Source organism: Bufo gargarizans, chromosome 10 (assembly GCF_014858855.1).
Source record: "Bufo gargarizans isolate SCDJY-AF-19 chromosome 10, ASM1485885v1, whole genome shotgun sequence".
In the NCBI taxonomy this organism is placed as follows: domain Eukaryota; kingdom Metazoa; phylum Chordata; class Amphibia; order Anura; family Bufonidae; genus Bufo; species Bufo gargarizans.
In genome coordinates, this window is record NC_058089.1 from 128284102 (window position 1) to 128310151 (window position 26050).

The window sequence follows — 26050 nt, forward strand, 5'->3', positions numbered from 1 at the left end:
TGTGTTGCTCGGATCCCTATAGATTGTGCTTCTCCCTGTGCACTGACCGGCTCTGATGATGGCAAGTCGCCTTGAAACGCGTTACATGTGCAATAAAGGAATCCTGCCGTATCCATCTCTCCTCAGCTCCCTCTATTGTATGTTTTCTGACCCCTTTCTCTGTGGGTCTGTACCCCGTGTATGTAGCCCCCCTCCGGTTCGGCACAGATCCCACTGACTCGGACTCCACGCTCAGGACCTGACATTTTATTCATCCTTTGATAAAACAGAAAAACAAGCAAAATCCAGAAAGAACTGAAATCCAGGATGCACTGAGGGGCCCCTAACCCCGGGGCGGGGGCATCTAGTGGAGACTCCGGGGTGCGAGGTGCCGGGGGAACTATTCAGGGAAGCAGCCTGGGGTACAGGGGTGAGTGACCACCAGAGGACCCTGGCAGACCTGACACCCCGGTGGTCTCTCCCCTGCTGGTGGGGGTGGGGCAGGAGCGCAGTGCAGTGAGGGTGTGCGGTGGGGCCTCGTTACTTCATGGGGTTCACGTCATTGCAGAGTACAATCTCCAGTTCCTTGCGGTAGAGGCGCCCGCCATCACACAGTGACATGATGCTCTGCCGGTAGCCGGTCAGGCTCTGGATATTCATTTCCTGCAACAAGACAACTCTCATCATCCACACATCACCAAATTAAAGAGATTCTAAAGGATTCAGGTAGTGTTCAAGGTGTTAGTCACTAGTCAATACTTGAGGTGTCAGACAGCAATCATGGTGAAGCCAGTTGTTGAGGTGTCATGCATTGGATATGGTGTCAGACAATGATGGAGACATCAGGCAGTAGTCCAGGCGTCACACAGTTGTTAAATTGTCAGACAGAGGCCACAAATTTTTCTTTTCTCAGCCTTCACTATTCTGTCATCTCACTGTAGGATCTACGCTCATTTCCTTCCTCTGCCTCCCTAAGAGGTAACCCCTCCGGCTTCTGACTCCCTCAGGATAAACGCCTCCTTCCTCTGCCTCCCTCAGGGGTGACGCCTCCTTCCTCTGCCTCCCTCAGGGGTGACGCCTCCTTCCTCTGCCTCCCTTAGGGGTGACGCCTCCTTCCTCTGCCTCCCTTAGGGGTGACGCCTCCTTCCTCTGCCTCCCTTAGGGGTGACGCCTCCTTCCTCTGCCTCCCTCAGGGGTGGTGTCTCCTTCCTCTGCCTCCCTTAGGGGTGACGCCTCCTTCCTCTACCCTGCTCAGGGGTGATGTCTCCTTCCTCTGCCTCCCTTAGGGGTGACGCCTCCTTCCTCTGCCTCCCTCAGGGGTGACGCCTCTTCCTCTGCCTCCCTAAGAGGTAACCCCTCCGGCTTCTGACTCCCTCAGGATAAACGCCTCCTTCCTCTGCCTCCCTCAGGGGTGACGCCTCCTTCCTCTGCCTCCCTCAGGGGTGACGCCTCCTTCCTCTGCCTCCCTCAGGGGTGACGCCTCCTTCCTCTGCCTCCCTTAGGGGTGACGCCTCCTTCCTCTACCCTGCTCAGGGGTGACGCCTCCTTCCTCTGCCTCCCTCAGGGGTGACGCCTCTTCCTCTGCCTCCCTCAGGGGTGACGCCTCCTTCCTCTGCCTCCCTTAGGGGTGACGCCTCCTTCCTCTACCCTGCTCAGGGGTGATGTCTCCTTCCTCTGCCTCCCTTAGGGGTGACGCCTCCTTCCTCTGCCTCCCTCAGGGGTGACGCCTCCTTCCTCTGCCTCCCTCAGGGGTGACGCCTCCTTCCTCTGCCTCCCTTAGGGGTGACGCCTCCTTCCTCTGCCTCCCTTAGGGGTGACGCCTCCTTCCTCTGCCTCCCTCAGGGGTGACGCCTCTTCCTCTGCCTCCCTCAGGGGTGACGCCTCTTCCTCTGCCTCCCTCAGGGGTGACGCCTCCTTCCTCTGCCTCCCTCAGGGGTGACGCCTCCTTCCTCTGCCTCCCTCAGGGGTGACGCCTCCTTCCTCTGCCTCCCTTAGGGGTGACGCCTCCTTCCTCTGCCTCCCTTAGGGGTGACGCCTCCTTCCTCTGCCTCCCTCAGGGGTGACGCCTCTTCCTCTGCCTCCCTCAGGGGTGACGCCTCTTCCTCTGCCTCCCTCAGGGGTGACGCCTCCTTCCTCTGCCTCCCTTAGGGGTGACGCCTCCTACCTCTGCCTTCCTCTCTCCCCTCAGTAACTTACCTTTTTGTTTTTGTCAAAGAAATCCTTCAGTAAAGCATCCAGCTCATGCTCATCAATGTAACCGTTCCCGTCCTGAAAGAAGAGTCACAGGTCAGAGGTCAGAGTTCTTTCTCCAGCAGGCCCCGCCTACTTGTCACAGGTCACACGCCAGCAGGCCCCACCCTATTTGCACAGGTCAGAGTTCACACTCCAACAGGTCACACCCCCTTGTCACAGGTCACACGCCAGCAGGCCCCACCCTATTTGCACAGGTCAGAGTTCACACTCCAACAGGCCACACCCCTTGCCAGAGGTCACACGCCAGCAGGCCCCACCCTTTTTTCACAGGTCAGAGTTCACACTCCAACAGGCCACACCCCTTGTCAGAGGTCACACGCCCGCAGACTCTGCCTCCATGTCCTGATTCCTCATTACCTTGTCGTAGAAGTTGAATATTGCGTTGAATTCCTCGCAGCTGAGCTTCATACCCTTGGGGGGAACAGGACAAGATCAGTAATTACCCATCACTACTGCCCCCTACAGGGCACGTTCACATACTCTGACATCAGTGGGGGGTATTACTGGCGCCCACAGAGACAGCCATTACTGTGCACAGACACGCGCTCAGCATCGGGCCCCCTGGACTCTCCAGATATAGCGGCCAGCACTGGAACAGGACGTACCTGAAATTTCAGTAAGAAGTTTTCCTGCACAGGGAGCAGCCTGTAATATACAATATAATGGTCAGCGCTATCACTTTATCAGGGGGCGGAGCATGACACAGGCATCACTGCAATAACCCTGATCTCTAGAGGGCGCCCTCAGGATGGAGCCGTACTACTACTGATGTGTGACCATAGCCTCCCGTTACCTGGACATCTCAGACAAACAGAGCTTCCCGTCTCCATTCAGGTCAAACATGCGGAGCTGCAAGACAAAAGATCAGAGTGTGAGCTCAGCGGCTCAGGACACAAGATCGGAGTGTGAGCTCAGCGGCTCAGGACACCAGATCAGAGTGTGAGCTCAGCGGCTCAGGACACAAGATCGGAGTGTGAGCTCAGCCTCCCAGGACACCAGATCGGAGTGTGGGCTCAGCGGCTCAGGACACCAGATCAGAGTGTGAACTCAGCCTCCCAGGACACCAGATCGGAGTGTGAGCTCAGCGGCTCAGGACACAAGATCGGAGTGTGAGCTCAGCCTCCCAGGACACCAGATCGGAGAGTGAGCTCAGCCTCCCAGGACACCAGATCGGAGTGTGAGCTCAGCAGCTCAGGACACCAGATCAGAGTGTGAGCTCAGCCTCCCAGGACACCAGATCAGAGTGTGAGCTCAGCCTCCCAGGACACCAGATCAGAGTGTGAGCTCAGCGGCTCAGGACACAAGATCGGAGTGTGAGCTCAGCCTCCCAGGACACCAGATCGGAGTGTGAGCTCAGCCTCCCAGGACACCAGATCAGAGTGTGAGCTCAGCGGCTCAGGACACCAGATCGGAGTGTGGGCTCAGCGGCTCAGGACACCAGATCAGAGTGTGAGCTCAGCGGCTCAGGACACCAGATCAGAGTGTGAGCTCAGCCTCCCAGGACACCAGATCAGAGTGTGAGCTCAGCGGCTCAGGACACCAGATCAGAGTGTGGGCTCAGCGGCTCAGGACACAAGATCGGAGTGTGAGCTCAGCCTCCCAGGACACCAGATCGGAGTGTGAGCTCAGCCTCCCAGGACACCAGATCAGAGTGTGAGCTCAGCGGCTCAGGACACCAGATCGGAGTGTGGGCTCAGCGGCTCAGGACACCAGATCAGAGTGTGAGCTCAGCGGCTCAGGACACCAGATCAGAGTGTGAGCTCAGCCTCCCAGGACACCAGATCAGAGTGTGGGCTCAGCGGCTCAGGACACCAGATCAGAGTGTGGGCTCAGCGGCTCAGGACACAAGATCGGAGTGTGAGCTCAGCCTCCCAGGACACCAGATCGGAGTGTGAGCTCAGCCTCCCAGGACACCAGATCAGAGTGTGAGCTCAGCGGCTCAGGACACCAGATCGGAGTGTGGGCTCAGCGGCTCAGGACACCAGATCAGAGTGTGAGCTCAGCGGCTCAGGACACCAGATCAGAGTGTGAGCTCAGCCTCCCAGGACACCAGATCAGAGTGTGGGCTCAGCGGCTCAGGACACAAGATCGGAGTGTGAGCTCAGCCTCCCAGGACACCAGATCGGAGTGTGAGCTCAGCCTCCCAGGACACCAGATCGGAGTGTGGGCTCAGCGGCTCAGGACACCAGATCGGAGTGTGGGCTCAGCGGCTCAGGACACCAGATCAGAGTGTGGGCTCAGCGGCTCAGGACACCAGATCAGAGTGTGAGCTCAGCGGCTCAGGACACAAGATCGGAGTGTGAGCTCAGCGGCTCAGGACACAAGATCAGAGTGTGGGCTCAGCGGCTCAGGACACCAGATCAGAGTGTGAGCTCAGCCTCCCAGGACACCAGATCAGAGTGTGAGCTCAGCGGCTCAGGACACAAGATCAGAGTGTGAGCTCAGCGGCTCAGGACACAAGATCAGAGTGTGAGCTCAGCGGCTCAGGACACAAGATCAGAGTGTGAGCTCAGCGGCTCTGGACACAAGATCAGAGTGTGAGCTCAGCGGCTCTGGACACAAGATCAGAGTGTGAGCTCAGCGGCTCAGGACACAAGATCAGAGTGTGAGCTCAGCGGCTCAGGACACAAGATCAGAGTGTGAGCTCAGCGGCTCAGGACACAAGATCAGAGTGTGAGCTCAGCGGCTCAGGACACAAGATCAGAGTGTGAGCTCAGCGGCTCAGGACACCAGATCAGAGTGTGAGCTCAGCGGCTCAGGACACCAGATCAGAGTGTGGGCTCAGCGGCTCAGGACACAAGATCAGAGTGTGAGCTCAGCGGCTCTGGACACCAGATCAGAGTGTGAGCTCAGCCTCCCAGGACACCAGATCAGAGTGTGAGCTCAGCGGCTCAGGACACCAGATCAGAGTGTGAGCTCAGCAGCTCAGGACACCAGATCAGAGTGTGAGCTCAGCGGCTCAGGACACAAGATCGGAGTGTGAGCTCAGCCTCCCAGGACACCAGATCGGAGTGTGGGCTCAGCGGCTCAGGACACCAGATCAGAGTGTGAGCTCAGCCTCCCAGGACACCAGATCGGAGTGTGGGCTCAGCGGCTCAGGACACCAGATCGGAGTGTGGGCTCAGCGGCTCAGGACACCAGATCAGAGTGTGAGCTCAGCGGCTCAGGACACCAGATCAGAGTGTGAGCTCAGCGGTTCAGGACACCAGATCAGAGTGTGAGCTCAGCAGCTCAGGACACAAGATCAGAGTGTGAGCTCAGCGGCTCAGGACACCAGATCAGAGTGTGAGCTCAGCAGCTCAGGACACAAGATCAGAGTGTGAGCTCAGCGGCTCAGGACACAAGATCGGAGTGTGAGCTCAGCGTCCCAGGACACAAGATCAGAGTGTGGGCTCAGCGGCTCAGGACACCAGATCAGAGTGTGAGCTCAGCGTCCCAGGACAAAAGATCAGAGTGTGAGCTCAGCGTCCCAGGACACCAGATCAGAGTGTGGGCTCAGCGCCTCAGGACACCAGATCAGAGTGTGAGCTCAGCGTCCCAGGACAAAAGATCAGAGTGTGAGCTCAGCAGCTCAGGACACAAGATCAGAGTGTGGGCTCAGCGGCTCAGGACACAAGATCAGAGTGTGGGCTCAGCGGCTCAGGACACAAGATCAGAGTGTGGGCTCAGCGCCTCAGGACACCAGATCAGAGTGTGAGCTCAGCGCCTCAGGACACCAGATCAGAGTGTGAGCTCAGCAGCTCAGGACACAAGATCAGAGTGTGGGCTCAGCGGCTCAGGACACAAGATCGGAGTGTGAGCTCAGCGTCCCAGGACACCAGATCAGAGTGTGGGCTCAGCGCCTCAGGACACCAGATCAGAGTGTGAGCTCAGCGGCTCAGGACACAAGATCAGAGTGTGAGCTCAGCCTCCCAGGACACCAGATCAGAGTGTGGGCTCAGCGCCTCAGGACACCAGATCAGAGTGTGGGCTCAGCGGCTCAGGACACAAGATCAGAGTGTGAGCTCAGCGGCTCAGGACACAAGATCAGAGTGTGAGCTCAGCGGCTCAGGACACAAGATCAGAGTGTGAGCTCAGCCTCCCAGGACACCAGATCGGAGTGTGAGCTCAGCCTCCCAGGACACCAGATCACTATTGTCTGGAGGTACATTCTATAGTAGGGGTGTACTCACTATTGTCTGGGTGTACTCTCTATAGTTAGGGTGTACTGTATGTAGTAGCGGTGTACTCTCTATAGTAGGGGTGTACTCACTATTGTCCGAGAGAACTCACTTTTGTATGAGCGTACTCTCTATAGTTAGGGTGTACTGTATGTAGTAGAGGTGTATTCTCTATAGTAGCGGTGTACTGTATGTAGTAGAGGTGTACTCTCTATAGTAGGGGTGTACTCTCTATAGTAGGGGTGTACTCTCTATAGTAGGGTGTACTGTATGTAGTAGAGGTGTATTCTCTATAGTAGCGGTGTACTCTCTATAGTAGCGGTGTACTCTCTATAGTAGCGGTGTACTCTCTATAGTAGGGGTGTACTCTCTATAGTAGCGGTGTACTCTCTATAGTAGGGGTGTACTCTCTATAGTAGCGGTGTACTCTCTATAGTAAATGTGCGTCAGGGCTCTCTGGATCACCACTTAGGTATTTATGCCATTGTTTTTTCAGTAACCGTTCATTATATTATCCATGTACTTTGCACTTTATATTGTACTGTATCTGGTTTTAATATTGCGTTGACGGCTCTGATTGGGTCCACATATTATATGCCCATTTTGGGTTATTTACTTATTACGTAGTATCTCTGTGACCTTGTCAGTATTGGTGTACACATTGCCTAGTGGTGTTCCGTTTTTATCCTGTGTGTTCTTCATTCACCATTGTATTGTTTTTCATTGTATTTTATCGGATTCTCTGTCTCTTTTTTGAGATTTTAATAAAGTTTCTATTCATTGCTATTTGTGCTGGTCTCTCTCTCTTTTGGTGTTACACTTGGTGTGTAGGCTTAGCACGTGTACTCACGTTTGTGAGTCATTTATTATTGGTGTTTATTTATTTCTCTAGGCTGTTCACCATGTCGGATCCGTCCTTCCGCTATTTCGCCGTGCCGCCGCTCCGTCCCCATTGACTATAATAGGGACGGGGGCGGAGCTCCGGCGCAGCACGGCGGTGCACGGAAAAAGCCTGACATGCAGTAATTTTAGTCTGGTGGCCTTTCGCCGTACTGCGCCGGAGCTCCGCCCCCATCCCCATTATAGTCAATGGGGACGGAGCGGCGGTCCAGCGGCATGGCGAAATAGCGGAAGGACGGATCCGACATGGTGATCAGCCTGTCGGATCCGTCCTGCCGCAAGTGTGAAAGTACCCTTACTGTCTGTAGTAAGGATGTACTCACTATTGTCTGGGTGTACTCTCTATAGTAGTAAGGATGTACTCACTATTGTCTGGGTGTACTCTCTATAGCAGGCATGCTCAACCTGCGGCCCTCCAGCTGTTGTAAAACTACAACTCCCACAATGCCCTGCTGTAGGCTGATAGCTGTAGGCAGTTCGGGCATGCTGGGAGTTGTAGTTTTGCAACAGCTGGAGGGCCGCAGGTTGAGCATGCCTGCTCTATAGTAGTAAGGATGTACTCACTATTGTCTGGGTGTACTCTCTATAGTAGTAAGGATGTACTCACTATTGTCTGGGTGTACTCTCTATAGTAGTAAGGATGTACTCACTATTGTCTGGGTGTACTCTCTATAGTAGTAAGGATGTACTCACTATTGTCTGGGTGTACTCTCTATAGTAGTAAGGATGTACTCACTATTGTCTGGGTGTACTCTCTATAGTAGTAAGGATGTACTCACTATTGTCTGGGTGTACTCTCTATAGTAGTAAGGATGTACTCACTATTGTCTGGGTGTACTCTCTATAGTAGTAAGGATGTACTCACTATTGTCTGGGTGTACTCTCTATAGTAGTAAGGATGTACTCACTATTGTCTGGGTGTACTCTCTATAGTAGTAAGGATGTACTCACTATTGTCTGGGTGTACTCTCTATAGTAGTAAGGATGTACTCACTATTGTCTGGGTGTACTCTCTATAGTAGTAAGGATGTACTCACTATTGTCTGGGTGAACTCTCTATAGTAGTAAGGATGTACTCACTATTATCTGGGTGTACTCTCTATAGTAGTAAGGATGTACTCACTATTATCTGGGTGTACTCTCTATAGTAGTAAGGATGTACTCACTATTGTCTGGGTGTACTCTCTATAGCAGGCATGCTCAACCTGCGGCCCTCCAGCTGTTGTAAAACTACAACTCCCACAATGCCCTGCTGTAGGCTGATAGCTGTAGGCAGTTCGGGCATGCTGGGAGTTGTAGTTTTGCAACAGCTGGAGGGCCGCAGGTTGAGCATGCCTGCTCTATAGTAGTAAGGATGTACTCACTATTGTCTGGGTGTACTCTCTATAGTAGTAAGGATGTACTCACTATTGTCTGGGTGTACTCTCTATAGTAGTAAGGATGTACTCACTATTGTCTGGGTGTACTCTCTATAGTAGTAAGGATGTACTCACTATTGTCTGGGTGTACTCTCTATAGTAGTAAGGATGTACTCACTATTGTCTGGGTGTACTCTCTATAGTAGTAAGGATGTACTCACTATTGTCTGGGTGTACTCTCTATAGTAGTAAGGATGTACTCACTATTGTCTGGGTGTACTCTCTATAGTAGTAAGGATGTACTCACTATTGTCTGGGTGTACTCTCTATAGTAGTAAGGATGTACTCACTATTGTCTGGGTGTACTCTCTATAGTAGTAAGGATGTACTCACTATTGTCTGGGTGTACTCTCTATAGTAGTAAGGATGTACTCACTATTGTCTGGGTGTACTCTCTATAGTAGTAAGGATGTACTCACTATTGTCTGGGTGAACTCTCTATAGTAGTAAGGATGTACTCACTATTATCTGGGTGTACTCTCTATAGTAGTAAGGATGTACTCACTATTATCTGGGTGTACTCTCTATAGTAGTAAGGATGTACTCACTATTGTCTGGGTGTACTCTCTATAGCAGGCATGCTCAACCTGCGGCCCTCCAGCTGTTGTAAAACTACAACTCCCACAATGCCCTGCTGTAGGCTGATAGCTGTAGGCAGTTCGGGCATGCTGGGAGTTGTAGTTTTGCAACAGCTGGAGGGCCGCAGGTTGAGCATGCCTGCTCTATAGTAGTAAGGATGTACTCACTATTGTCTGGGTGTACTCTCTATAGTAGTAAGGATGTACTCACTATTGTCTGGGTGTACTCTCTATAGTAGTAAGGATGTACTCACTATTGTCTGGGTGTACTCTCTATAGTAGTAAGGATGTACTCACTATGTCTGGGTGTACTCTCTATAGTAGTAAGGATGTACTCACTATTGTCTGGGTGTACTCTCTATAGTAGTAAGGATGTACTCACTATTGTCTGGGTGTACTCTCTATAGTAGTAAGGATGTACTCACTATTGTCTGGGTGTACTCTCTATAGTAGTAAGGATGTACTCACTATTGTCTGGGTGTACTCTCTATAGTAGTAAGGATGTACTCACTATTGTCTGGGTGTACTCTCTATAGTAGTAAGGATGTACTCACTATTGTCTGGGTGTACTCTCTATAGTAGTAAGGATGTACTCACTATTGTCTGGGTGTACTCTCTATAGTAGTAAGGATGTACTCACTATTGTCTGGGTGTACTCTCTATAGTAGTAAGGATGTACTCACTATTGTCTGGGTGTACTCTCTATAGTAGTAAGGATGTACTCACTATTGTCTGGGTGTACTCTCTATAGTAGTAAGGATGTACTCACTATTGTCTGGGTGTACTCATGCAGTTTCTTTTCATCGAATGGTCGGTTTGCTTTTTTCAGCAGATCGGACAGGAATCCCTGGAGATGTCAGAGCAGAAATGTCATCAGATAAATAACAGACATGAAACAGTTATTACATCAAGGACATGGGGCAGTTATAACATGGCAGATATGGGGCAATTATTACATGGAGGATATAAGACAGTTATTACATGGTGGACGTGGGGCAGTTATTACATAGAGGATATGGGGCAGCTATAACATGGCAGATATGGGGCACTTATTACATGGTGGATGTAAGGTAGTTATTACATGGAGAACATGGGGTAGTTATTACATGGTGACTATGGGGCAATTAATACATGGCGGACATTGGGTAGCTATTACATGGCAGATATGGGGAAGTTATTACATGGAGGACATGGGGCAGTTATTACCTTCAGTTCGTTGGCCTCAATGTAGCCGCTCCTGTCTGTGTCGTATTTCCTCCAGGCCTAAAATTAACAACTCAATTATCCAGTCTCCAAAAAGTGCAGTGTGGTGTAGCTTTAGAGCTAAGGTGAACAGGTGGGGGTGTAGTGTGGTGCAGTAGAGGTGAGGGTGTACAGGTGGGGTGTAGTGTGGTGAGTAGAGGTGAGGGTGTACAGGTGGGGTGTAGTGTGGTGAGTAGAGGTGAGGGTGTACAGGTGGGGTGTAGTGTGGTGCAGTAGAGGTGAATGTGTACAGGTGGGGTGTAGTGTGGTGCAGTAGAGGTGAAGGTGTACAGGTGGGGTGTAGTGTGGTGCAGTAGAGGTGAGGGTGTACAGGTGGGGTGTAGTGAGGTGCAGTAGAGGTGAGGGTGTACAGGTGGGGTGTAGTGAGGTGCAGTAGAGGTGAAGGTGTACAGGTGGGGTGTAGTGTGGTGCAGTAGAGGTGAGGGTGTACAGGTGGGGTGTAGTGAGGTGCAGTAGAGGTGAAGGTGTACAGGTGGGGTGTAGTGTGGTGCAGTAGAGGTGAAGGTGTACAGGTGGTGGTGTAGTGAGGTGCAGTAGAGGTGAGGGTGTACAGGTGGGGTGTAGTGAGGTGCAGTAGAGGTGAAGGTGTACAGGTGGGGTGTAGTGTGGTGCAGTAGAGGTGAAGGTGTACAGGTGGGGTGTAGTGTGGTGCAGTAGAGGTGAGGGTGTACAGGTGGGGTGTAGTGTGGTGCAGTAGAGGTGAGGGTGTACAGGTGGGGGTGTAGTGTGGTGCAGTAGAGGTGAGGGTGTACAGGTGGGGTGTAGTGTGGTGCAGTAGAGGTGAGGGTGTACAGATGGGGTGTAGTGTGGTGCAGTAGAGGTGAGGGTGTACAGGTGGGGGTGTAGTGTGGTGCAGTAGAGGTGAAGGTGTACAGGTGGGGTGTAGTGTGGTGCAGTAGAGGTGAAGGTGTACAGGTGGGTGTAGTGTGGTGCAGTAGAGGTGAAGGTGTACAGGTGGTGGTGTAGTGAGGTGCAGTAGAGGTGAGGGTGTACAGGTGGGGTGTAGTGAGGTGCAGTAGAGGTGAAGGTGTACAGGTGGGGTGTAGTGTGGTGCAGTAGAGGTGAAGGTGTACAGGTGGGGTGTAGTGTGGTGCAGTAGAGGTGAGGGTGTACAGGTGGGGTGTAGTGTGGTGCAGTAGAGGTGAGGGTGTACAGGTGGGGTGTAGTGTGGTGCAGTAGAGGTGAGGGTGTACAGGTGGGGGTGTAGTGTGGTGCAGTAGAGGTGAGGGTGTACAGGTGGGGTGTAGTGTGGTGCAGTAGAGGTGAAGGTGTACAGATGGGGTGTAGTGTGGTGCAGTAGAGGTGAGGGTGTACAGGTGGGGGTGTAGTGTGGTGCAGTAGAGGTGAAGGTGTACAGGTGGGGTGTAGTGTGGTGCAGTAGAGGTGAGGGTGTACAGGTGGCGTGTAGTGTGGTGCAGTAGAGGTGAATGTTTACAGGTGGGATGTAGTGTGGTGCAGTAAAGGTGAGGGTGTACAGGTGGGGGTGTAGTGTGGTGCAGTAGAGGTGAATGTGTACAGGTGGGGTGTAGCGTGATGCCGTAGAGGTGAGCATGTACAGGTGAGGGTGTAGTGTGGTGCAGTAGAGGTGAGGGTGTACAGGTGGGGTGTAGTGTGGTGCAGAAGAGGTGAGGGTGTACAGGTGGTGGTGTAGTGTGGTGCAGTAGAGGTAAATGTGTTCAGGTGAGGGTGTAGTGTGGTGCAGCAGAGGTGAGGGTGTACAGGTGGGGGTGTAGTGTGGTGCAGTAGAGGTGAGGGTGTACAGATGGGGTGTAGTGTGGTGCAGTAGAGGTGAGGGTGTACAGGTGGGGTGTAGTGTGGTGCAGTAGAGGTGAGAGTGTACAGGTGGGGGTGTAGTGTGGTGCAGTAGAGGTGAGGGTGTACAGATGGGGTGTAGTGTGGTGCAGTAGAGGTGAGGGTGTACAGGTGGGGGTGTAGTGTGGTTCAGTAGAGGAGAGGGTGTTCAGGTGGGGTGTAGTGTGGTTCAGTAGAGGTGAGGGTGTACAGGTGGGGTGTAGTGTGATGCCATAGAGGTGAGGGTGTACAGGTGGCATGTAGTGTGGTGAAGTAGAGGTGAGGGTGTACAGATGGGGGTGTAGTGTGGTGAAGTAGAGGTGAGGGTGTACAGATGGGGGTGTAGTGTGGTGCAGTAGAGGTGAGGGTGTACAGGTGGGGTGTAGTGTGGTTCAGTAGAGGTGAGGGTGTACAGGTGGGGGTGTAGTGTGGTGCAGTAGAGGTGAGGGTGTACAGGTGGGGGTGTAGTGTGGTTCAGTAGAGGAGAGGGTGTACAGGTGGGGTGTAGTGTGGTGCAGTAGAGGTGAGGGTGGGGGTGTAGTGTGGTGCAGTAGAGGTGAGGGTGTACAGGTGGGGTGTAGTGTGGTGCAGTAGAGGAGAGGGTGTACAGGTGGGGTGTAGTGTGGTTCAGTAGAGGTGAGGGTGTACAGGTGGGGTGTAGTGTGATGCCATAGAGGTGAGGGTGTACAGGTGGCATGTAGTGTGGTGAAGTAGAGGTGAGGGTGTACAGATGGGGGTGTAGTGTGGTGAAGTAGAGGTGAGGGTGTACAGATGGGGTGTAGTGTGGTTCAGTAGAGGTGAGGGTGTACAGGTGGGGGTGTAGTGTGGTGCAGAAGAGGTGAGGGTGTACAGGTGGGGGTGTAGTGTGGTGCAGTAGAGGTAAAGGTGTTCAGGTGAGGGTGTAGTGTGGTGCAGCAGAGGTGAGGGTGTACAGGTGGTGGTGTAGTGTGGTGCAGTAGAGGTAAAGGTGTTCAGGTGAGGGTGTAGTGTGGTGCAGTAGAGGTGAGGGTGTACAAGTGGGGTGTAGTGTGGTGCAGTAGAGGTGAGGGTGTACAGATGGGGGTGTAGTGTGGTGCAGTAGAGGTGAGGGTGTACAGGTGGGGGTGTAGTGTGGTGCAGTAGAGGTAAAGGTGTTTAGGTGAGGGTGTAGTGTGGTGCAGTAGAGGTGAGGGTGTACAGGTGTGGTGTAGTGTGGTGCAGCAGAGGTGAGGGTGTACAGGTGGGGTGTAGTGTGGTGCAGTAGAGTTGAGGGTGTACAGGTGGGGGTGTAGTGTGGTGTAGTAGAGGTGAATGTGTACAGGTGGGGTGTAGTGTGGTGCAGCAGAGGTGAGGGTGTACAGGTGGTGGTGTAGTGTGGTGTAGTAGAGGTGAATGTGTACAGGTGGGGGTGTAGTGTGGTGTAGTAGAGGTGAAGGTGTACAGGTGGGGTGTAGTGTGGTGTAGTAGAGGTGAATGTGTACAGGTGGGGTGTAGTGTGGTTCAGTAGAGGTGAATGTGTACAGGTGGGGTGTAGTGTGGTGAAGTAGAGGTGAATGTGTACAGGTGGTGGTGTAGTGTGGTGTAGTAGAGGTAAGGGTGTACAGGTGGGGGTGTAGTGAGGTGCAGTAGAGGTGAGGGTGTACAGGTGGGGTGTAGTGTGGTGTAGTAGAGGTGAGGGTGTACAGGTGGGGTGTAGTGTGGTGCAGTAGAGGTGAATGTGTACAGGTGGGGTGTAGTGTGGTGCAGTAGAGGTGAGGGTGTACAGGTGGGGTGTAGTGTGGTGTAGTAGAGGTGAGGGTGTACAGGTGGGGGTGTAGCGAGGTGCAGTAGAGGTGAATGTGTACAGGTGGGGTGTAGTGTGGTGTAGTAGAGGTGAATGTGTACAGGTGGGGTGTAGTGTGGTGTAGTAGAGGTGAAGGTGTACAGGTTGGGTGTAGTGTGGTGCAGTAGAGGTAAAGGTGTACAGGTGGGGTGTAGTGTGGTGCAGTAGAGGTAAAGGTGTACAGGTGGTGGTGTAGTGTGGTGTAGTAGAGGTGAATGTGTACAGGTGGGGGTGTAGTGTGGTGTAGTAGAGGTGAAGGTGTACAGGTTGGGTGTAGGGTGGTGTAGTAGAGGTGAATGTGTACAGGTGGGGTGTAGTGTGGTTCAGTAGAGGTGAATGTGTACAGGTGGGGTGTAGTGTGGTGAAGTAGAGGTGAATGTGTACAGGTGGTGGTGTAGTAGAGGTGAAGGTGTACAGGTGGGGGTGTAGTGTGGTGCAGTAGAGGTGAGGGTGTACAGGTGGGGTGTAGTGTGGTGCAGTAGAGGTGAGGGTGTACAGGTGGGGGTGTAGTGTGGTGCAGTAGAGGTGAATGTGTACAGGTGGGGTGTAGTGTGATGCAGTAGAGGTGAGGGTGTACAGGTGGGGTGTAGTGTGGTGAAGTAGAGGTGAGGGTGTACAGGTGGGGTGTAGTGTGGTGAGTAGAGGTGGGGGTGTACAGGTGGGGTGTAGTTAGGTGCAGTAGAGGTGAGGGTGTACAGGTGGGGTGTAGTGTGGTGTAGTAGAGGTGAGGGTGTACAGGTGGGGTGTAGTGTGGTGCAGTAGAGGTGAATGTGTACAGGTGGGGTGTAGTGTGGTGCAGTAGAGGTGAGGGTGTACAGGTGGGGTGTAGTGTGGTGTAGTAGAGGTGAGGGTGTACAGGTGGGGGTGTAGCGAGGTGCAGTAGAGGTGAATGTGTACAGGTGGGGTGTAGTGTGGTGCAGTAGAGGTGAGGGTGTACAGGTGGGGGTGTAGTGTGGTGCAGTAGAGGTGAATGTGTACAGGTGGGGTGTAGTGTGGTGCAGTAGAGGTGAGGGTGTACAGGTGGGGTGTAGTGTGGTGAAGTAGAGGTGAGGGTGTACAGGTGGGGTGTAGTGTGGTGCGTAGAGGTGGGGGTGTACAGGTGGGGTGTAGTTAGGTGCAGTAGAGGTGAGGGTGTACAGGTGGGGTGTAGTGTGGTGTAGTAGAGGTGAGGGTGTACAGGTGGGGTGTAGTGTGGTGCAGTAGAGGTGAATGTGTACAGGTGGGGTGTAGTGTGGTGCAGTAGAGGTGAGGGTGTACAGGTGGGGTGTAGTGTGGTGAAGTAGAGGTGAGGGTGTACAGGTGGGGTGTAGTGTGGTGAGTAGAGGTGAGGGTGTACAGGTGGGGTGTAGTGTGGTGCAGTAGAGGTGAATGTGTACAGGTGGGGTGTAGTGTGGTGCAGTAGAGGTGAATGTGTACAGGTGGGGTGTAGTGTGGTGCAGTAGAGGTGAAGGTGTACAGGTGGGGTGTAGTGTGGTGCAGTAGAGGTGAGGGTGTACAGGTGGGGTGTAGTGTGGTGCAGTAGAGGTGAGGGTGTACAGGTGGGGTGTAGTGTGGTGCAGTAGAGGTGAGGGTGTACAGGTGGGGTGTAGTGTGGTGCAGTAGAGGTGAAGGTGTACAGGTGGGGTGTAGTGTGGTGCAGTAGAGGTGAGGGTGTACAGGTGGGGTGTAGTGTGGTGCAGTAAAGGTGAGGGTGTACAGGTGGGGTGTAGTGTGGTGCAGTAGAGGTGAGGGTGTACAGGTGGGATGTAGTGTGGTGCAGTAGAGGTGAGGGTGTACAGGTGGGATGTAGTGTGGTGTAGTAGAGGTGAGGGTGTACAGGTGGGGTGTAGGGAGGTGCAGTAGAGGTGAGGGTGTACAGGTGGGGTGTAGTGTGGTGCAGTAGAGGTGAGGGTGTACAGGTGGGGTGTAGTGTGATGCGTCACCTACCTCCATGAACTCGGTGCTGGAGCCGGCGTGTTGCCTGAAGCAGAGCAGGAAATTTTCTTCTGTTGGGAGAATCTGAGCCAACTAAGAGGAGAAGATGGAGATGAGGCTGACACACTGACACGACACTGGCGCTCGCCTGCAACCTCCTTACATTTCCCAGTCTCATCTCTGCAGTGTCACCAGTCACACCGAGCCCTGATCAAACTGCTATAACTGAATCCGTCTGGTCGCATCATCTCCAGCAGGAGGTTGCAAGCTGCACACTGTGGCCCCTCATGATGATTGTGGCCCTAATAATCGATTAGCCGTAATGACTGAGTGGCCCTTGATGACAGTAGTGGCCCTAATTACAGAAGTGGCCCCTCCCTACAGTGCACTCACCTCAGACATCTCGATGCGTCCGTCCGCGTTCTTATCGTACTTCTGCATAAACTCCTTCAGCTTCTCCCCGATGTTTATGCTGGATCCTTCCTAACCACAGAGAGGAGACAGTCAGCTTGTCCCCAGCAGGGGGAGCTATCAACAGCAGGAGGCACTGTCCCCAGCAGGGGGAGCTATCAACAGCAGGAGGCACTGTCCCCAGCAGGGGGAGCTATCAACAGCAGGAGGCACTGTCCCTAGCAGGGGGAGCTATCAACAGCAGGAGGCACTGTCCCCAGCAGGGGGAGCTATCAACAGCAGGAGGCACTGTCCCCAGCAGGGGGAGCTATCAACAGCAGGAGGCACTGTCCCCAGCAGGGGGAGCTATCAACAGCAGGAGGCACTGTCCCTAGCAGGGGGAGCTATCAACAGCAGGAGGCACTGTCCCCAGCAGGGGGAGCTATCAACAGCAGGAGGCACTTACCCCAGCAGGGGGAGCTATCAACAGCGGGAGGCACTGTCCCCAGCAGGGGGAGCTATCAACAGCAGGAGGCACTGTCCCCAGCAGGGGGAGCTATCAACAGCAGGAGGCACTGTCCCCAGCAGGGGGAGCTATCAACAGCAGGAGGCACTGTCCCCAGCAGGGGGAGCTATCAACAGCAGGAGGCACTGTCCCCAGCAGGGGGAGCTATCAACAGCAGGAGGCACTGTCCCTAGCAGGGGGAGCTATCAACAGCAGGAGGCACTTACCCCAGCAGGGGGAGCTATCAACAGCGGGAGGCACTGTCCCCAGCAGGGGGAGCTATCAACAGCAGGAGGCACTGTCCCTAGCAGGGGGAGCTATCAACAGCAGGAGGCACTGTCCCTAGCAGGGGGAGCTATCAACAGCAGGAGGCACTTACCCCAGCAGGGGGAGCTATCAACAGCGGGAGGCACTGTCCCCAGCAGGGGGAGCTATCAACAGCGGGAGGCACTGTCCCCAGCAGGGGGAGCTATCAACAGAAGGAGGCACTGTCCCCAGCAGGGGGAGCTATCAACAGCAGGAGGCACTGTCCCCAGCAGGGGGAGCTATCAACAGCAGGAGGCACTGTCCCCAGCAGGGGGAGCTATCAACAGCAGGAGGCACTGTCCCCAGCAGGGGGAGCTATCAACAGCAGGAGGCACTGTCCCCAGCAGGGGGAGCTATCAACAGTAGGAGGCACTGTCCCCAGCAGGGGGAGCTATCAACAGCGGGAGGCAATGTCCCCAGCAGGGGGAGCTATCAACAGCAGGAGGCACTGTCCCCAGCAGGGGGAGCTATCAACAGCAGGAGGCACTGTCCCCAGCAGGAGGCACTGTCACCAGAAGGAATCACTATTACCAGCAGGGGGCTCTGTCACCAGTATGAGTCACTGTCACCAGCAGGAGGCACTGTCACCAGCAGGAGTCACTAACACCAGCAGGAGGCACTGTCACCAGCAGGGGGAGCTATCAACAGCAGGAGGCACTGTCACCAGCACTAAGCACTGTCACCAATAGGAGGCACTGTCACCAGCAGGGGGAGCTATCAACAGCATGAGGCACTGTCACCAGCAGGGGTCATTATCAAAAGCAGAAGTCAGTGTCACCAGTAGGAGGCTCTGTCACTAGCAGGGGGTGCTATCAACAGCAGGAGGCACTGTCCCCAGCAGGGGGAGCTATCAACAGCAGGAGGCACTGTCACCAGCAGGGGGAGCTATCAACAGCAGGAGGCACTGTCCCCAGCAGGGGGAGCTATCAACAGCAGGAGGCACTGTCCCCAGCAGGGGGAGCTATCAACAGCAGGAGGCACTGTCCCCAGCAGGGGGAGCTATCAACAGCAGGAGGCACTGTCCCCAGCAGGGGGAGCTATCAACAGCAGGAGGCACTGTCCCCAGCAGGGGGAACTATCACCAGCAGGAGGCACTGTCACCAGCAGGGGTCATTATCAAAAGCAGAAGTCAGTGTCACCAGTAGGAGGCTCTGTCACTAGCAGGGGGTGCTATCAACAGCAGGAGGCACTGTCCCCAGCAGGGGGAGCTATCAACAGCAGGAGGCACTGTCACCAGCAGGGGGAGCTATCAACAGCAGGAGGCACTGTCCCCAGCAGGGGGAGCTATCAACAGCAGGAGGCACTGTCCCCAGCAGGGGGAGCTATCAACAGCAGGAGGCACTGTCCCCAGCAGGGGGAGCTATCAACAGCAGGAGGCACTGTCCCCAGCAGGGGGAGCTATCAACAGCAGGAGGCACTGTCCCCAGCAGGGGGAACTATCACCAGCAGGAGGCACTGTCACCAGCAGGGGTCATTATCAAAAGCAGAAGTCAGTGTCACCAGTAGGAGGCTCTGTCACTAGCAGGGGGTGCTATCAACAGCAGGAGGCACTGTCCCCAGCAGGGGGAGCTATCAACAGCAGGAGGCACTGTCCCCAGCAGGGGGAGCTATCAACAGCAGGAGGCACTGTCCCCAGCAGGGGGAGCTATCAACAGCAGGAGGCACTGTCCCCAGCAGGGGGAGCTATCAACAGCAGGAGGCACTGTCCCCAGCAGGGGGAGCTATCAACAGCAGGAGGCACTGTCCCCAGCAGGGGGAGCTATCAACAGCGGGAGGCACTGTCCCCAGCAGGGGGAGCTATCAACAGCAGGAGACACTGTCACCAGCAGGGGGAACTATCAACAGCAGGAGGCACTGTCCCCAGCAGGGGGAGCTATCAACAGCAGGAGGCACTGTCCCCAGCAGGGGGAACTATCAACAGCAGGAGGCACTGTCCCCAGCAGGGGGAACTATCAACAGCAGGAGGCACTGTCCCCAGCAGGGGGAGCTATTAACAGCAGGAGGCACTGTCCCCAGCAGGGGGAACTATCAACAGCGGGAGGCACTGTCCCCAGGAGGGGGTGCTATCCCCAGAAGGAGTCACTATTACCAGCAGGGGGTGCTATCCCCAGAAGGAGTCACTATTACCAGCAGGGGGTGCTATCACCAGCAGGAGTCACTATTACCAGCAGGGGGTGCTATCACCAGAAGGAGGCTGTGTCACCAGCAGGAGGCACTATTACCAGTAGGGGGAGCTATCAACAGCAGGAGGCACTGTCCCCAGCAGGGGGAGCTATCAACAGCAGGAGGCACTGTCCCCAGCAGGGGGCTCTGTCACCAGCAGGGGGCTCTGTCACCAGCAGGGGGCTCTGTCACCAGAAGGAATCACTATTACCAGCAGGGGGCTCTGTCACCAGCAGGAGGCACTGCAACAGCAGGGGGCAATGTCACCAGCAGGAGTCACTATTACCAGCAGGAGGCACTGTCACCAGTATGAGTCACTATCACCAGCAGTGAGCACTGTCACCAGCAGGAGGCACTGTCACCAGCAGGAGGCACTGTCACCAGCAGGAGGCACTAACACCAGCAGGGGGAGCTATCAACAGCAGGAGGCACTGTCACGAGCACGAGTCACTATCACCAGCAGGAGGCACTGTCACCAGCAGGAGGCACTGTCACCAACAGGAGTCACTATCACCAGCAGGGGTCATTATCAAAAGCAGAAGTCAGTGTCACCAGCACTAAGCACTGTCACCAGTAGGAGGCACTGTCACCAGTAGGAGGCACTGTCACCAGTAGGAGGCACTGTCACCAGTAGGAGGGGGTGCTATAAACAGCAGGAGGAACTGTAACCAGCAGGAGGCACTGTCACCAGCAGGGGTCATTATCACCAGCAGGAGTCACTGTCACCAGCAGGAGTCACTATCACAAGCAGGAGACTCTATCACCAGCAGGAGGCACTGTCACCAGCAGGAGGCACTGTCACCAGCAGGAGTCACTGTCACCAGCAGGAGGCACTGTCACCAGCAGGGGTCATTATCAAAAGCAGGGGGTGCTATAAACAGCAGGAGGAACTGTAACCAGCAGGAGGCACTGTCACCAGTAGGAGACACTGTTACCAGCAGGGGTCATTATCACCAGCAGGAGTCACTGTCACCAGCACTAAGCACTGTCACCAGCAGGAGTCACTAACACCAGCAGGAGGCACTGTCACCAGTAGGAGGCACTATCACCAGCAGGAGGCACTGTCACCAGTAGGAGGCACTATCACCAGCAGGAGGCACTGTCACCAGTAGGAGGCACTGTCACCAGCAGGGGGCACTGTCACCAACAGGAGTCACTATCATCAGCAGGGGTCATTATCAAAAGCAGAAGTCAGTGTCACCAGCAGGGGTCATTATCACCAGCAGGAGGCACTGTCACCAGTAGGAGGCACTGTCACCAGCAGGGTTCATTATCACCAGCAGGAGTCACTGTCACCAGCAGGAGGCACTGTCACCAGCAAGGGTCATTATCACCAGCAGGAGGCACTGTCACCAGTAGAAGACACTGTCACCAGCAGGGGTCATTGTCATCAGCAGGAGTCACTGTCACCAGCAGGGGTCATTATCACCAGCAGGAGTCACTGTCACCAGCAGGGGTCATTATCACCAGCAGGAGTCCCTGTCACCAGCAGGAGGCACTGTCACCAACAGGAGTCACTAACACCAGTAGGAGGCACTGTCACCAGCAGGGGTCATTATCACCAGCAGGAGTCCCTGTCACCAGCAGGAGGCACTGTCACCAACAGGAGTCACTAACACCAGTAGGAGGCACTGTCACCAGCAGGGGTCATTATCACCAGCAGGAGTCACTATTACCAGCAGGAGGCACTGTCACCAGCAGGGGTCATTATCACCAGCAGGAGTCCCTGTCACCAGCAGGAGGCACTGTCACCAACAGGAGTCACTAACACCAGCAGGAGGCACTATCACCAGCAGGGGTCATTATCACCAGCAGGAGGCACTATCACCAGCAGGAGGCACTATCACCAGTAGGAGGCACTGTCACCAACAGGAGTCACTATCATCAGCAGGGGTCATTATCAAAAGCAGAAGTCAGTGTCACCAGCAGGGGTCATTATCACCAGCAGGAGTCACTGTCACCAGCAGGAGGCACTGTCACCAGCAGGGGGAGCTATCAACAGCAGGAGGCACTGTCACCAGCAGGGGGAGCTATCAACAGCAGGAGGCACTGTCCCCAGCAGGGGGAGCTATCAACAGCAGGAGGCACTGTCACCAGCAGGGGGAGCTATCAACAGCAGGAGGCACTGTCCCCAGCAGGAGGCACTGTCACCAGAAGGAATCACTATTACCAGCAGGGGGCTCTGTCACCAGCAGGAGGCACTGCAACAGCAGGGGGCACTGTCACCAGCAGGGGGTGCTATCAACAGCAGGGGGCACTGTCACCAGCAGGGGGTGCTATCAACAGCAGCAGGCACTGTCACCAGCAAGGGGTCATTATCACCAGCAGGAGTAACTGTCACCAGTAGGAGGCACTATCACCAGCAGGGGGTGCTATCAACAGCAGGAGGCACTGTCACCAGCACGGGCCCCAATAACCAGCAGGAGTCACTCTCACCAGCAGGGGTCATTATCACCAACAGGAGTCACTGTCACCAGAAGTGGGCACTGTCACCAGCAAGAGACACTATTACAAGCAGGAGGCACTGTCACCAACAGGAGTCACCGTCACCAGCAGGAGGCACTATCACCAGCAGGAGGCACTATCACCAGCAGGAGGCACTATCACCAGCAGGGGGTGCTATCAACAGCAGGAAGCACTGTCACCAGTAGGAGGCACTGTCACCAGAAGTGGGCACTGTCACCAGCAGGGAGCACTATCAACAGCAGGGCGCTTACTATTACCAGGAGTGGCACTGTCACTAGTGGGGGGCACTATCATGTCACCAGCAGGGGGCACTATCACCAATAGGGGTCACTGTCACCAGCAGGGAGCACTATCACCAGCAGAGGGCACTATCAACAGCAGGGGGCTCACTATTACCAGGGTGGCACTGTAGCTAGTGGGGGGCACTGTCATGTCACCAGCAGAGGGCACTGTCATCAGCAGGGGGTGCTATCACCAGCAGGGGGCACTGTCACAGCCGCTCAGGAAAGCTGAGGACCTGTAAATGGTTGTACTTGTACTCAGCTTTCCCAGGAGCAGATAGAACCAAGAGGCTGCACAGAAGACAGGGCCCGGGCCTGGGGGACACTTCTTACCACTCCAGCTCCTTTCCTTGCAGCTTCCAACTCCTGGAAAAAGTTCTCCAGCTCCTTCCCTTCAATGAAGCCATTTCCTGGAGAGAGGAGAAGCAATGACAGTCACCAGAGATAACAGGTCTGCTCCACCTGCGCTCCAAGCCCTGGAGGCCTCCGCTACATCACAACTCACCCAGACGTCCCCCTCCCCAGTCTGACAACCCTTCTCCTGGAGAAACTCTGCTATCACCTCCTAACCTCACTCAATCCCCCCACATATTCACTGTGACCCCACACTCCCCAATATGTGTCCTCCCGGGAGATGAGATCTAGGGAGCTGTTTGCAGGGGGTGCAGAGGATTCTCCCACCATGACTCTGTGACCACAGTGTGGATCTCTGGGATCAAGCCCCACATCTCTCTGATCACAGGGACCTCATCACCCATCATCCTGTCATCTTTACACACAAGACTCACCCTAAGAGACTGGGCCCACTGACTGGTGCTGACCCAAAGAGACTGGGCCCACTGACTGGTGTTGACCCAAAGAGACCGGGGCCACTGACTGGTGCTGATCCTAAGACTGGGGACTCCTGGTGTCAGTGGTCCGGGTGGCACGGTCCAGTGTCAGGAGGACTGATGGTGTCGGTGGTCAGGGTGGCATGGTCCAGTGTCCAGAGGACTCCTGGTGTTGTTGTTCAGGGATGCACAGTCCAGCGGTGGTGCGGTCCAGGGTACTCCTGGTGTCAGTGGTCAGGGTGGCGCGGTCCAGTGTCAGGAGGACTGATGGTGTCGGTGGTCAGGGTGGCATGGTCCAGTGTCCAGAGGACTCCTAGTGTCGTTGTTCAGGGAGGCACAGTCCAGCGGTGGTGCGGTCCAGTGTACTCCTTGTGTCGATGGTCAGGTAAGCATGGTCCAGTGTTTGGAGGACTGATGGTGTCGGTGGTCAGGGAGGCATGGTCCAGTGTCCGAAGGACTCCTGGTGTCCGTGGTCATGGAGCCACAGTCCAGAGGACTCCTTGTGTCGGTGGTTTGGGAGGCACGGTCCAGTGTTTGGAGGATTCCTGGTGTTGGTGTAGAGGGAGGCATGGTCCCTTGTCCAGAGGAAAACTGGTGTCGGTGGTCAGGGTGGCACGGTCCATTGTCTGAAGGACTCCTAATGTTGGTGGTCAGGGAGGCATGGTCCAGTGGACTCCTGGTGTCGGTGGTCAGGGAGCCACAGTCCAGTATCCGGAGGACTCCTGGTGTTGGTGGTCAGGGTGGCATCATTCAGTGTCTGGAGGACTCCTGTTGTTGGTGGTCAGCGAGGCACAGTTCAGTGTCTGGAGGACTCCTGGTGTTGGTGGTCATGGAGCCACAGTCCAGTGTCTGGAGGACTCCTGTTGTTGGTGGTCAGGGTGGCATCGTCCAGTGTCTGGAGGACACATGATGTTGGTGGTCAGGGTGGCCCGGAGGACTCCTGGTGTTGGTGGTGAGGGAGGCACAGTCCAGTGTATGGAGGACACATGATGTTGGTGGTCAGGGTGGCACGGTCCAGTGTCCGGAGGACTCCTGGTGTTGGTGGTGAGGGGGAACGGTCCAGTGTCCAGTGAACTCCTAGTGTTGGTGGTCAGGGTGGCACGGTCCAGTGTCCAGTGGACTCCTAGTGTTGGTGGTCAGGGTGGGATGGTCCAGTGTCTGGAGGACTCTTCGTGTCAATATTTGATGTCCAGTATAGGGGTTTGCATGCTGGTCGGTGAGCTGCTTTTCTATCTGCTATGTTTAGGGGTGCAGTAGACAGATAATAGTGACTGTAGGGGAGACCAGCTCACAAGACTATTAACCTCTTGTTTCCCAGCTAGAAGCTCTGGGGGGGGGGGGACACAGTAAAGTTTGGGGTGATCTTACCATCAGAGTCGTAGTGTTTCCATATATCCAGGAACTGGGAGGCGGTGAGCTCGGCCAGGTGCAGGTACAGGGGCTGCTGCTTGTGAGCCATCATTCCCAGTGAGAGCAGCGAGTGACGGCGCTCCGGTGCCTTCTCTCCAGTGATCCCAGATCCACTCTGCGCTCCTCCTTTATATACACATCCCCAGGCTGCAGTGCCGGCTGCCACCCACAGAGGGCAGGGCTGAGCCACGCTCCCTCCAGACACTGACTGAGGAGTGGTGGATGCCTGGAACCGCTGCACAATGAAGGGGGCTCCATGAGACAGCACATCTGCTGCCCCCGTCATGTGCCGGATATGAGTGGGCAGTGCCGCCACATCCACGGTCATCCCTGGCAGTGCCAGGCTGGACCATTTAACCATTTCATGGACACAGTGTTGATGCGGGAATTCTACACACTGATGATCAGTCCTCAAGACGAGTGAGGTGTGAGTCCGGCAAAGCCTCGCGCCGTCCATTTCTGACACAGACTGTTTACTATGGAAATGCTGCCTGACAACTGTGGTTGGTACTATGTATCCATAGCAACCAGACTGTCAGACAGGAATGGTCATAGACGACTTACCCGGCCATCACACCTCATGGCTGTTCGCCGGTGGTGGTGGCAGTCATCTATAAAGAGCTCCCCTGGGCTCCATCATTATAAGGAGCAATAGTGGTCACTGCACTCAGCGTCAGGCAGCTGCTGCAACAGCCCAGATGTAAATGTGGGGTGCAGTTCTGGACATCAATTAATTCTGAACTTATTAAGATCCATCATTAACCCTCCCATGTCCTCAATGTACATTCTGGTGGTCCCGTCACACAGCATCATTGCCTACCGTCTACACCATTACTCGCGCTTGCAGGTGACGCTTATACAGTTACCAGCAGAAGTCATTGAATATCAGGCTCATTAGGAGCTATACTGATGCACAAACTGTGTCTGGAGATGTGACAGCGCTAACTGCATGACATCATCAGATACGCCTACATCATACTGACCTGTGACATCATCAGATACGCCTACATCATACTGAACTGTGACATCATCAGATAGACCTACATCATACTGACCGGGGACATCATCAGATACACCTACATCATACTGACCGGGGACATCATCAGATACACCTACATCATACTGACCGGGGACATCATCAGATAGACCTACATCATACTGACCGGGGACATCATCAGATACACCTACATCATACTGACCGGGGACATCATCAGATAGACCTACATCATACTGACCTGTGACATCATCAGATACAACTACATCATACTGACCTGTGACATCATCAGATATAACTACATCATACTGACCTGTGACATCATCAGATACACCTACGTCATACTGACCGGGGACATCATCAGATACACCTACATCATACTGACCTGTGACATCATCAGATAGACCTACATCATACTGACCGGGGACATCATCAGATACACCTACATCATACTGACCGGGGACATCATCAGATACACCTACATCATACTGACCGGGGACATCATCAGATAGACCTACATCATACTGACCGGGGACATCATCAGATACACCTACATCATACTGACCGGGGACATCATCAGATAGACCTACATCATACTGACCGGGGACATCATCAGATACACCTACATCATACTGACCGGGGACATCA

At 54.5% G+C, this 26050-nt stretch overlaps 1 protein-coding gene across 1 annotated transcript; it reads right to left on the reverse strand.

Moving 5' to 3' along the window:
- Window positions 1-244: 244 nt before the first annotated feature.
- Window positions 245-24489, reverse strand: CALB2 (calbindin 2). The gene is made up of 11 exons (XM_044270630.1): window positions 24367-24489; window positions 22502-22578; window positions 16451-16540; window positions 16070-16150; window positions 10495-10551; window positions 10058-10135; window positions 3026-3081; window positions 2838-2877; window positions 2590-2643; window positions 2176-2247; window positions 245-642 (listed from the first exon to the last, which is right to left on the reverse strand). Exons 1-11 carry the CDS (start codon window positions 24458-24460, stop codon window positions 520-522), a joined length of 822 nt encoding a protein of 273 aa, XP_044126565.1. The 5' UTR covers window positions 24461-24489; the 3' UTR covers window positions 245-519.
- Between the last annotated feature and the right edge of the window lie 1561 nt (window positions 24490-26050).

Coding starts and splice junctions, on each gene's coding strand:
- CALB2 (XM_044270630.1), bottom strand. CDS start 24,460: ATGATGGCTCACAAGCAGCAGCCCCTGTACCTGCACCTGGCCGAGCTC. Junction 16,541..22,501: donor CAAGGAAAGGAGCTGGAGTG/GTAAGAAGTGTC, acceptor CTCTGTGGTTAG/GAAGGATCCAGCATAAACAT. Junction 3,082..10,057: donor ATGAGTACACCCAGACAATA/GTGAGTACATCC, acceptor TTTGTCTTGCAG/CTCCGCATGTTTGACCTGAA.